The sequence below is a fragment of the Microtus ochrogaster genome (genome assembly GCF_000317375.1).
Source record: "Microtus ochrogaster isolate Prairie Vole_2 chromosome 14 unlocalized genomic scaffold, MicOch1.0 chr14_random_1, whole genome shotgun sequence".
Lineage (NCBI taxonomy): Eukaryota > Metazoa > Chordata > Mammalia > Rodentia > Cricetidae > Microtus > Microtus ochrogaster.
The window spans coordinates 34047022-34060306 of NW_004949096.1; the positions used below are offsets into that span (position 1 = coordinate 34047022).

A 13285-nucleotide genomic window follows, 5' to 3' on the forward strand; every position below is an offset into this window, starting at 1 on the left:
AAAGAAACATCCTCTTCCCCCATCTAGTCACCCTTCCACAAAGGTTTTAATAACAATTTCAGTATTTTTTATTCTGTGAGCCACAATAGCTTGATATAATCAAATAAAAAGCCTCTATGAACACCGTTCCCACACTTGGCCAAAGCAAGTGTTAGTGGAAATGATGAGGCATGAGAGGACATGGGAGTGGCCTACCCTCTGCTCCTGAGCCTTTTCCACGGTCTTCCTGAGAGCAGATTCTAGCTCGTCCTTCTCTCTGCACACTTCCAGGTAACACTCCTGCACGGAAGCCATCTCCTTGTTCATCTTATCCAGGTCAGACCTTGGAGACACAGAACCAGCAAGTAGGTAGGTGTGTGCATACTCAAGTGTGAGTGCACACATACATGACTCCAAATTTTGGAGCAAACAGGCAGTGAGGCCTCCTCTTACCTGAGCTGTGACTGTGTCCCCTCATAGACCTCAAGGAGATGCTGCTTTTCCACAGCATGCTTTGCTAAAAGACTCTCTCGGATCTGAGCCTTCATGGCTTCGTGGTGCTGCTGATAAGTTCTTTCACACCTAGAAAGAGAGGGGAACTAAAGCCATGCAGCACCAGGGACAGGATGAACTGGGCTTCCTTCCTGCCTGCCTGCCTGCCTACCCTCCTGCCTGCCTTCCTTCCCCCTTGTTTTCATTAATGCAAATCATAATTAGGTCAGACTGCTTTCCCCCAACCAAAACCAAGAGCAGCTCATTTAAATCCACTGGTCTTACAGGAATCTTCAAACATTCCTCTCATCATGTTTCTAGAGGAAACTGGATTTAGGTGTTAGACTATATCCCACCACTTCAAACAGAATAGTTAATCTATGTTGGAGACTGGTGTTTATTAAGAAGTAACTGTTTAACTGAAATAACTGAGAAATAGCCCCTGAATTCAAAACACACATGTTTACTACACAAATACCAGCAGTAGCCAACTTACAAGTCATCTTCCAAAGGTCTGTTTGCATATGTGTAACTCGGTATTTGGTTTCCCAGAGGCCTCTAGAAACGGCTCTACTAGTTCAGTGAAGTGCAGCTAGGGTCAGCCCACCACATAACTCTGTCTTGGTGTTCCACATTATAATCTGGGAAGGAGGGGCTGACCTCTGTCAGTCTAAGATTTTCACAGGGACAGTTCACTCCATTTTGGGAGAGGGGCTGCCAGGGTAGAAGACTGGGCTATCCAGGAGGAAAGCCAGGAGATAAAAGCAAGGCACCAACATGTCTCACCTATCCACAGCTTCCTGCTTATCGTGGTCAAAGTCCTGGACCATCTGTCTCATCTGGTTACACAAGTCTTGATTTGTACTTCTCAGTTTTTCTTCAGCTTCTTTAAGTTGCTAGACACAGAACAAAGGATGACAGAAAAGAAACACCACCTGTAATGATCAGTCTAACATAATACCCACAGCCGTATACTGTTATCTGATAGAATCTCTCTCTCAAGTCTACAAAATTATCTTCACATCTAAGTAAGATAGACATATTTCTGTAGTAATTAGCATTCTAATAGGAGTAAACATTAATATACTGTATTTGTCTTAAAATGCACCAAATGGAACTATTTAACCAGAGAAGTATTAAGCTGATTGATACCTTAAAGTAAGCCTTCGAATTCAATAATCCTCATCAAAATAAAAAAAGTTGTACATCTTGGTCGAGAGCTGGCTATTGATCGCTGGGTGCATTACCACATGAAATAGGAACCACTCAACCTTCCAATAAACGTACTTACTACCCAAAGCACCAATAAGGGACACAGCCAGAACCACAAGAACTTCCCAAAGCATGTCTACTAACCCACATGGCCCGTGTCTGCTACAGGAGCCTGCACTCCCTGTGCATTTAGTAAGGCCATGGGAAGTCCCACTGACAGTCGGGACGCTTATTCACCTGGTTCTGCTGCTGTAAGACTTGAACTTCACTTTTCAGTCGCAAAATGTCTTCTCTAACTGTCTCAGAAGAATCAAGCCGAAACTGATCAGCTGCTCCTCCAGAGGTATCTGCTTTAGCCTGAGAGTTTTAAAAGGTTTTAAGTTTAAAAATAAAGTTATACATTTTTGTAGCGAGCTGCATGGTGTCACACCTGATGGAGATGTATAATCAACTCCTGAGATGGTTAAGACCTGACTTATGCTATGATAATGCCATGATTATCAGCTGCCTGCATATGCGTGAACCTATGGGCAGTGCCCACCTGGCAATCCGGGATTGGTAGCCCATGCCTCCTTAAGGGCTGGGAGAGGTTTGCCTGGAGAGAGAGAGGAAAAAAGGAGAGAGGAGAGAGGAAGAGAGAGAGTGAATAAAAGTCCTGGAATAAACTGCAGTGAGAAGAGCTCCGGTGGTCGCGTTCATCCTTGCTGGACGAGGTGGGCTGTGACACATTTTGAAGTAATTTCACCCAGGGAAAAGATGTCTGACTAGAACAATGACTCCCAGGTCTTTTTCTTCATCTTCTTTCCCAGATACAATCACAATCATCAAAGCAGAAAGCTAACGTGGGCATGCAATCAACCATTCTACAGACTCCATATCAACACCCCCACTTCCCTCTAATGCCCTTTCTGCACCAAGATTAAATCGATGCCACACTGCATTTAATCTTCCCGTCTCCTCCCTGCTATAATAGCTCTGCACTAGCTTTCAAACCTACGGCATCTTCTGAGAGTGCTAATCAGTTACTTTGGTGACAGTTTCCCTCATTTTGGTATTTTCTAGTGTTATACACTAAATTCAGGCTAGGCTTCTAGCACGAATGCTAAGAAATAAAAAATTCCTTGTAAGAGACAAGAGATGCAGTCGTGCCTCCTGACTGGTGGTGACCAGCTAAAAGCAGAGCCTCCCAGGCACTGCCCCACTGCCTGCTGGCTTCACACACTATAGTTAGTAACGTGGATCTCAGGAGAAGATTATTTTGAAATTAGGCAAAAGTCCATTTTTGTTACATTTTACTCAATAGGATTAACATATTCTCTTACGTACTTTTAACTAGCATACCTCACATATATACTTTACTTAGTAGGTACTATTTTTAAGATGCATGATATATTTGGTAGATTATTTTCTAGACAAGTCATAAGAATGGACACGCTGCTAGATGGTACAGGAATGAGCGCAAATTCCCTTGACCCATAACATCAGCAGTTATCTTCGGCTACTGAACTGGGGGAAAGGGAAAGCTAACAGTTCTTTCACCTGCATTCTGTGTTGCCACCACAGTGGAAACTCTTTGTTTATGTAACTGCGTGTCCCCTTCCATCTGAACGTTTCCATATCTGTAAGTTACTTATTCTCTAAAGGGAAATCAGCACATCCACTTAGTTCATCAAAGTATCTGAAATCTATCCCATGATCTGGACACAGTCATTAGAAACAGAACACAGATTGCTCCAAACAGGGGCACTGCTGCCCTGACTACATGACCATGTGACTAACAGACTTTTTAAACTAGTTCGCTAAAGGAATTTCAGAGACTGTGGACCTGTGAGCTAGGGAAATGATGAGATGCTGCAGCAGAGCCATTGGACAATTCTGGTAGAAGCATGGGAAGACTAGGAGGCTGAAAGGAATTCAGACAGTGAAGTCTGGCTCTCTGGGTTTCAGTTGGCAACTGGACAAAGGCCATTCACGTAACATTCTAGAAAAGAACCCAGCTGCATTCTGCAGCAGCACCCTGAGAATCTGAGTGAGGCTAAGTTTCAATGCAATGGACTAATTTGTTCTAGGTTAGAGATTAAGACTTTCTAGTATCTGAGCCAAGGTGCAGGCACACTCACTGCTCGGCTCTGCTCTCATTCAAGTATCCAGTCAGAGAGTAGGCAAAGCAGAAAGATACTAAAAATGTAATTTGGTAGGAAAAGGAGTGATGTGGGATTTCTCTCTGTATGCTGTGAATACCACTGGTTAATAAAGAAACTGCCTTTGGCCTGTGATAGGATAGAGTAGAGCTAGGCAGGGAAGACTGAACTGAATGTTGGGAGAAAGAAGGCAAAATCAGGAGAAGCCATGGAGCCCCGCCAGAGATGGACACTGGAACTTTACCTGGTAAGCCACTGCCATGTGGCAATACACAGATTAATGGAGATGGGCTAGTTTAGGATATAAGAGTTAGCCAGAAATACACTTAAGCAATTGGCCAAATAGTATTGCAAATAATATTGTTTCTGTGTGATTATTTTGGGGCTGAGCAGCTGGGAACTAACTAGTCGCCTCATATAACAAAGGAGTGTGAGCAAATTGAAAGTTACAGACATGGCAGGTAGGGGAAAAACAAGTGTAACTGTTAGAGATTATTACAGAGGAACCTCCTGTTCCTCACTGTGTCTGAGTTAAAGAGGTAAGTGTGCATCAGAGGTGGGATGTTATGATTAAAACTGATGTGCTGGGTGTCAAGTTGAGAAAGGCTGGAATGATGATTGTTAGTCTGGATTATTAATGTCAAAGTACTGAGAATCACCTAGGAGACACAACTCTAGACACCTGTGAGGGCATTTCCAAGGAGCTTAACTGGAACCACCAAGCCAACCGACAACATTCACACGCCCCTTTATGTAGTAGTCTGATGTGGGAAGTCCTCCTGTATATGTGTTGCTTTTATTGGTTAATGAGTAAAGAAGTTGCTTGGGCCTATTACAGGGCAGAATAGAGCAAGGAAGGAATTCCAAGCAGAGATAGAGAACAGTAGGCGGAGTCAGGGAGACATGAAGGGAGAAAGATGCAAGCTGCCAGTCAGAACTTTACCAGTAGGCCACGAGCCTCATGGTAAAATACAAAAGAATATAAATGGGTTAAGATTTAAGATACGCTAGAGTCATTGGCCAAGCAATGTTGCAATTAATACAGTTTCTATGTGAGTATTCGGGCCTGGACGGTCAGTAACAAACAAACTAGCAGCCTCCACCTATAGTACACCTTTCATTTGTGAACAAAGAATTTAACCTAATTGGCATCTTATTTATAGGTGCCAAGAACAAGCAAACATACCCTTTCAAGTGGCTTTTTTCTGTAAGCTTTACTTCAAGAGTCAAAGGAACCCCCGGAAACCAAGAACTTAACTACAAAGCATAAAGGCTCTCTTTACTGCTGAACCATACAGGCTACATGGACCTCACCTCCATGCCTGTGTTTCCATCCTTCGCTTGCTGGAGAGCATCAACTGTCCCACGGCACTCTTTGAGATCGCTCTGTAGTTGAGACACCAGATGACGCTTCACGGAGTTGCTGGTCAGCAAGCGCTGAACTTGGGTTTTCAACTTCAGGATAACCTCATCCTTCGAAAGCTCTTCGTTTGGGACATCTTGCTGTGCAGTGCTGACGGGAAAATGGTCAGTTTTAGGATTAAACCACGTAACAAATCAAACACAGTTATTCTGTAAACCCTAACCACATGGTAATCATGTTTTGTATGCCTTGACTGTCACAGCATCTTGAACCAGTTGTATTTTTACCATTTTGTTTCTTTGTTTTCTGGTGCCTCAGACATGCTAGGCAAGTACTCTAACACTGAGCTACATCCCAGCTCTGCTAAAGGATTTGGAACTTGGGGGCTGGAGAGATGGCGTGGTGGTTATGAGTATCTGATGCTCTTCGGAAGATCTGAATCGATCCTCAACACTTGGTGGCTCACAACTAACTCCAGCTTCAGGGGATCTTATGCCCTCTTCCAGCCTTCAAGGTTAAGTGGTGCACATACAAACACACAGGCAGAACACTAACACACATAAATCAAAAATAAATAAATTGGAATTTTGTCATACATAAGGACGGACATCTTCTTTGCACAAAAATAGGTTCGTTTCTCCCTACTTAGTCTTTCTGCCTAGACACAGTTTAACTCAGACACAGCTCACACTTGTGATTTTGGGTATGTGGGATGCTAATATTCAATGAGGCAATATGGATATTGAGGAGAAAAAAAAATATTACACCTCAGCTATCCTAACCAACTACTGTCTGTAAGGCTGGGCAGAATCCAAGCAATCAGAAAACTGAAACAAAAGCCATGCTAATCTAATCTAAACTCCTCTCCCCCCCCCCCAATGAGAACCAAACCCAGTGGCCTCGCACATGCTAAGCCGGCGTTCTGCTGCTCAGCTGTATTCCAGCCTTTAAACTCAACTCTATTTTCTGTAAGCATAAAGCCTAGAACGAGAGTCCAATCTTTTCTAATCATTTTATTAGTGTGTGTTGGTGGCACGAGAGAGCCACTGCCCTCGAGGACTCTCAGCAGCTGTGGCTGCCTGGACACGACCTATCCGAGAGCAAGCCAGTCACCCTGAAGCAGGAAGAAGAAAGGTGCTTCATAGGTCCCCACTCTCAGCTGAGGAGCTGCTCATGGCTGATGACTTTTGGGGAGGGAGAGTCAATTTCCTTTCAGGGTATGCACGGGCCCTGGAACACCAGTGCCTCAGTGGACAGTCCTACACCCATGAGCTTATGGCCAGCACAGACTGGACTCCGTGGCTTACTTAATAAAATAAATAAATAAATAAAAACAAGAAACAGAGCATCAAGTTGGAATGGATCTAGGAAGCACAGAGGGGAGGAGTAGGGAAGACAGATATGATCAAAATATATTATATGCAAGTTTGAAATTCTCAACTAATTGAAGTACCATTTTTTTTTAGAGATGAAGATAAGTTTCTAAACAGTTAAATAGTGGCTACTTTGTACTCTAAAACTGGGTAAATACTAAGGACGCCAAGTAAATCTCAGACATTAGTGACAATGTAAATATACTGGTTCATTAATTTTAACAAATTGTTAATAGGGAACATGGGAGCTGAGTATACTGAACTGTGTAAAATATACATCTCTATTTCTAAAATCTTCTAAAAAGAAAAAACTATCTAAAAAAGAAATAGTGATATCTGAATTAAAGTTTTTACTCCTGAAATTTAAAGTTTTCAGATCTTTTAAATGTTAGAATATTGTAAATGTATAAAGAGAGAATGCATAAATCACTAGGCAGATTTATTTTTAACAATATAAATGGAACTCCTTAGGAAGAATATATATGTACTTATTATAACAATATACATATATTCTATGTACATGTTTTCATATCTAAAACCTCACCTATTTAAATAATTCCCACTTCTGTAGAAATGGAAATTATAACTATAACAGGTAAAGCTTTGTAAGAAACAAAATACACACAAAGTTCTCTGCTACATGATGAGGTAAACTGTGAGTCCTCGGTTCACTCAGCAAGCAAATGAGGCCTTCACAGTTCCTCTTCTGACTGAAAGCAGGCCACTGAAATAGCACTCTGTGCTCCCAGAGGAGGTCAAATCAGAGAGCAGAGAGGTGCCTGTAATAATTTTCTCGCCAGGGGGTGGTGGCGCACACCTTTAATCCCAGCACTGGGGAGACATAGGCAGGTGCATCTCTGAATCTGAGGCCAGTCTGGTCTACAAAGCGAGTTCCAGGACATCCAGGGCTACACAGAGAAACCCTGTCTTGAAAAAAATAAAATAATAATAATCTTCTTCCCTTCTTCAAAAGGAAAAAAGTCAGAATAGTGACCATTCTGCCTAAGACTCACGACACCCTATGGTAACGGGGTTTCCCGAGACCCAAACAGACTGCAGCCCTTCTGAAGTGTGCTGGGAAGACCTAAGGAAAACGGCACTCCACTTGTTAAATGGTTATTATTTGAGCTTTGCAGCCAACTATAATAATGGGGAGAGGAAGCGTCTGCAAGCTGTGTACAGATTACTATAAAATAGAACATTGAGCTAAACCCTTCAACTTTACTAGGCAGTAGCAGAAGGGGGGGTGGGGGTGGTAGTAAAAGCTGGGAGCCACTGATAGCTGGGTCAGTGATTTGGAAGCAGCTCAAGAAAAAGGGTAACTCACACAGGGAAGAGCAGCCTCCTTTAATTCGACAATCAGGTCACTGGAAGAAAAGCACCAATTTCTTCTCTCCTATGTCCTTGAAATTTGACATGAGACTGCTTATCAAAGACGGTAGATCAACTATCAACCACTAGTGAGAAATGATGTCTGGACAATGTATTTATCGATGACTTCCAGAGCTCTCACCAGCTACCTGAAGAGGCCTAACTTAACATTACTGCAGCCATGACACGCTGTGGACTAACAATACTGGGACTAGGCCTCACCCTTACAATAACCAGGAAAAGCACAAACCGTACCCTGCGGAGGACCAATAAGAATAGAGACAAACAAGTACTACATGCTCTAGAACATTAAGAATAGCCTACTTAACTTGTGTATAGGCTGCCAATTTCCTTACAGCAATGCCAATACTAATCCCTGTTTGACAAGACTCCTGTTGCCCCACTCCTGACCATCAGGAGCTCAAGCCCCATCTGAATCCATAATCCACCCGCCCCGTCCTTTACTCCTTAAAAACCCTGCCTCAAACCGAGCTCAGGGCTCTCCCTAATCCAACCACTGTGTCAGGACAGACGGACAGCCCGAGCTGGAGCTTGCAACAAAGGCTCTGTGCTCTTGCACATGAACTTGGATTCCTGGTGCTCTCTGGGGGGGCTCATGACGCAGGCATAACACCACCCACTCCAATTCAGCTACGTCCTCTACTTTCCCAACTGAGTGGGTCAGCCATTTCTTTATAGTAATGATGAAATGCCTTGAGCCTATTAAATAGAGGAACGTACATTAGAATTACTACATCATGGCAATGAAGTTATGTAAATAGAAATTACAAGAGTAGCTGGGCATGGTAGTGCAATGCCAAGAACCCCAGTACTTGGGAGTCCAGGGCAAGATTGTACATTTGAGGCCAACCTGGGATACACAGCAATATCCTACCTCAAGGAACAAAACAAAAACCAAAAGGTACAAAAGACAGAATTTGTTTTAATGGATAAAGATGAAGTATGTCTATTGAAAGGGTTCAACACATATGTGTTCATCACTCAGTTCCAAGGCCAACCACAGTACAAACTGAAAAGTAAACTATTTCTGAATGAACTATATCCTTAATTGTCAATAAAGAGAAACAAAGAAGAACGAAGTTTAAAGTAAAAAGGCTTGACTATCATGTAAATATGAACAGGAGACTACACGAGGCCTGAAGATTTTTTAATTCAAGTCCTGGTGGCACCATTGACAACCTGAGCCAAATGATTCACCTCTCTGTGCTCCAGTAAAGCCAACATTGTCACAAAACTGAGGATCAAAATGCTTTAAAACGTATGTGTTGAATTCAAAGTTGATAAATGGAAAATCTGATCAATGGCACATTTTAGCCAGTCATCTCTAAGATAACAGAAATGGCTATTATTTTAGTACCTAGTAAGTCCTAGGACGTATTCCAGGAGACTCACACTCATTGTCTGTTTTAATTCTCACTTTAAGTTCCAAGAGAGCGCAAGATTGATTAAAAAGTAAAAATAAAATAACAACAACAACAAAAAAAAACAAGCCCAGAGAAAGTTAAAAAGTTGGCATAAGGCCATTTACCTAGCAATAAAAGGCAAAGCTGTGGTCCACATCATCCTGGATCTGACGCCTACGCTCTTTCCCTAGTTCCTGAGAAATCATTTGGCACTGACAAGCAAGGAGGCATTCACAGCAAAGTATGTTTTCAAGCCGACTACATATAGCTTCAAATTTGTAAGTACCTAGGGATAAAACTAATAATATGCTCCTTTTGTGTTTGCCAACTACAGTGGAAGCCTTTGTTCAACATCACGTGATTGGGTCGCAGTACTCATACTGAAAGCCACTGTGCCACTGCTGGGCTTTCCACACCCCTCTTCCGAAGGCTGAGCGGATGGCAATCCCCCCACTTCATCCGAGCCACACTGACCTCCATTAGCAAACCAGGTAATTAACAGGATGGAAAGAAACATGGGGTCCCATGGCCCTAGACAAGAGCCCGAGGATGACTCCCACCAAAAACATCAGTCTAGCTCCACTATTTTCTTCTTGGCTTTCCTCTAGGCTGTCATCTGTAGAGGTGAGAGCCCCAGAAGACAAGACGCTCAGGTAAACAGAGCCTTCCTAAGCTGAACAACAGCATTTCGTATGCAGGATCACCCTATTACTTTAGATTCTGATCCGTGAAATCCATCCATTGCCAGCAGTAGCTCTCCACGGCAATGGCAGTGTTAAAATGCAAGCTTCCCAAGGCCACTATGGGTGAACCTGTCAGGAGACTTAGCTTTGTACTCAATTGCTTAATACTTGAGACACAATCTGTACTAAACAACTCAGTAACGACAGTGAACACAGCCAGTGCTGGTGAAGGCCAAATGCTTTCTTCCAGAGGCGGAAGCACAGTCAGTGATACAGCACTTTCTGAGAATGAGCGAGGTCCCAGGCTCCATTCCTCAGCAAAAGCAGCACTTGCTTTAGCCTAACCCAATCTCCTGACAGTACTCCATCTCTCATCTCCAACTCAGACCAGTCAAGGCCAGCACTGACCAAACAGCACTTGGTTGCTTATTGGCTATGTCTCCTTTCTCTGGCCTGGCAAACTGTGAACCCAGGGAAAAGACAGTTTCTAACTGACTTTTTGTAGCTTATTTCAGGACCTCACAAAGTGCCTTCCATATAGCAAGGATGCAGAGTTCACCAAGTGTATCTGCTGAAACCCTATAACTAACCCTGCAACTCTCTCCACTCCTTCCCCATCACCCTCGCCCACATGACTAATAAAATATCTACAATAACAGTAGCATAAAAGAACCCATTTTTTTGGTTTTGTTTTGTTTTTTTAGTTTCTCGAGAGTCTGCGTAACCGCCATCCATGGTTATCCTGGAACTCACTTTGTAGACCAGGCTGGCCTTGAACTCATGGAGATCTGCCTGCCTCTGCCTCCCAAGAGCTGGGATTAAAGGTGTGTGCACCCAGTAAGAACCCATTTTAAAAGTGAGATCTCAGTACTGGAGAAACAGTTCAGTGGTTAAGAGCCCTGCCCGGGTTCGGTTCCCAGTTCCACGTGGTAGCTTACAACCATCCATAACTCAGTTCCAAGGGATCTGACCCCCTTCTAACTTCTGTTTTTTGTTTTGTTTTTTTTTTTTTTTGGTTTTTCGAGACAGGGTTTCTCTGTGGTTTTGGAGCCTGTCCTGGAACTAGCTCTGTAGACCAGGCTGGTCTCGAACTCACAGAGATCCGCCTGCCTCTGCCTCCCGAGTGCTGGGATTAAAGGCGTGCGCCACCACCGCCCGGCCCCCTTCTAACTTCTACAGACACCAGCATAAGCCCATGCATACATGCAGGCAAAACATGCACAACAGAAATAAATGTAAAAAAAAAAAGAAGTTATTTAAGATCTCGGTAAGGTTTCAAAAAGAGTGTAAGGTCATTGCCCCACTTATTTTCTCACAGATGACTGATTAGTGCAAGACAACTGCTTTTCACACACAAAGCTAACATTAAAAACAATAGGCATCTACCTCACTGTATATTCGTGAGCATGTGTATGGTCTGTGCTCATGTATGCACACGGGCGTGTGCTCCCACACTTCTGCTTTATCACTCTCTCCTTTATTCCCTTGAAACAAAGTCTCTTACTGAATCTGAAGCTAGGCAGGGCAGCCAGCAACTCTTAGTTATCCTCCTGTCTCAACCTCCCACAGTGCTGGGTGCTGGGGATTTGAACTCAGGTCCTTATGCCGGCAGAGCATGCTCTATTACCCACTGAGCCATCTCCCTAGCCCCATAGTCTGCTTATTTTAACTACATAATCCCCTCCTTCTATAACTGGTGGTCTATCTACATGATGAGGACTACAGACACATATTAATACTTCAGATTTCTGTCCATTTGATTTTCTGTCATTTATATTTCATTAAGAGTTTCTAAAACACACTGTCCCATAGTCAGATCTTTATACGCAGGGTGTCACCCATGTCCCATGCCTCCAGCACCAGCTTTATTAAGAGTCTTCTATGGTAAACTATCCATGCGGTACCTGTTAGCTTTAGACTGCTTCTGATTGGCTTTTGCAATGCCCAAGTCCACACACGATTCAGTGAGCTCTACACTCAGGTCTCCTTCTGAGTCGCCTGGAAGCACTCCGAGGTCGGCAGCAGACTCATACAGAGAAATCTCATCTTTAAGCGCTGTTAATTCCTCCTGCAGCAAAGTCATCAGAAAGAACTTCCATTATCTTCCTGGATAACAAAGTCAGTCATCCCATGTTTACTTAACTGTAATGATCGGCAGAATGCAGAAAAGTCTCAAATATATTCTTAACATTCATTCTAAATAACTCCAGGAAGGCCAGTTCTTGCCCTATTTTCAAATAAGTCAAATTAATGAGGAAGCAAAGGTGGACAGATCTTTCCACAATCCTTATATTTACAAAAACTCCTTAGCTGGGATACCTCTGGTATCCTGGTGTCCTGGCCTCACTACACCAGAGGACAAAGTAGATAGCTCAGTCAGGGGCATGCTATGCTCTGCCTGCAGCAGTGTGCCATGCTCTGACTGCATCATCAACAGGCAGAGCACTTCCTTCAGCAGAGGCAATGCTGAAAGTCCTCTCCAGCATCCTCCTTACTGTCAGGGAAATTAAGATGGTGGAGGATATGAGAAAAAAAAATCACATGCCAACTAAATATTCCCCACACCTGTAGAATCACCAGTCCCCGGGAAACACCTGCGGACCGTAGATGCCCTGGTCCCTAGGATACCTCTGCATAGGCAGGACAGTGGACAGACTGGCAGGAGGAAGCAGAGGTCTGGCTCTGCAGTTGATCAGAACTGGACTGGAACACCTTGGTCTACCTAGCAGCGGTGTGGTATGGGTGAGATCCTGAAAACCTTTCCTGGTCTGAAGGTCCAGCCACCCTTACTACACAGAGAAACCTACAGTACAAAAAAGGTGCTACAGCATTGCCCAAGTCTCTTCTAAGAGATCGCACTCACTTGCAAAGCCTTATTCATGCTCTCACTTAGGATGTGGGCCTTCTGTGCTTGCTGCAACTGTAGCTGTAGCTGAGCCACCTCCTGCATGGAGCCTGCAAGATAGAGTCATAGGATATGTGATGTGGAATATTAATTTAAGATGTGTTACATTCATTTATGTTATGGAACATTTATTTAATGATGCAAAGACGTGTTGCGTTCTTTTATGTTACATTTGTAACTCTGTGAAGCTGTGTTACCGTGCCTGCCTAAAACATATGATTGGTCTAATAAAGAGCCAACAGCAAGGCAGGAGAAAGGATAGGAGGAGCTGGCAGGCAGAGAGTAAAGCGAAGGAGAAATGTGGGAAGAAAAACTGGAGGCAAGAGAAGGAGAGTAGGACAT

General features: G+C 43.4%; 1 protein-coding gene across 1 annotated transcript in view; it reads right to left on the reverse strand.

Moving 5' to 3' along the window:
• Nucleotides 1–13285, reverse strand: part of Cep152 (centrosomal protein 152) — a 59664-nt gene that overhangs the window by 25351 nt on the left and 21028 nt on the right. The window contains exons 11-17 of the mRNA XM_026787640.1: nt 12902–12993; nt 11943–12106; nt 5139–5337; nt 1921–2040; nt 1258–1367; nt 433–561; nt 196–322 (exon numbers count right to left, since the gene is read on the reverse strand). Of these exons, the coding sequence (XP_026643441.1) occupies nt 196–322; nt 433–561; nt 1258–1367; nt 1921–2040; nt 5139–5337; nt 11943–12106; nt 12902–12993 (941 nt within the window). The remainder of the gene's footprint in view (nt 1–195; nt 323–432; nt 562–1257; nt 1368–1920; nt 2041–5138; nt 5338–11942; nt 12107–12901; nt 12994–13285) is intronic.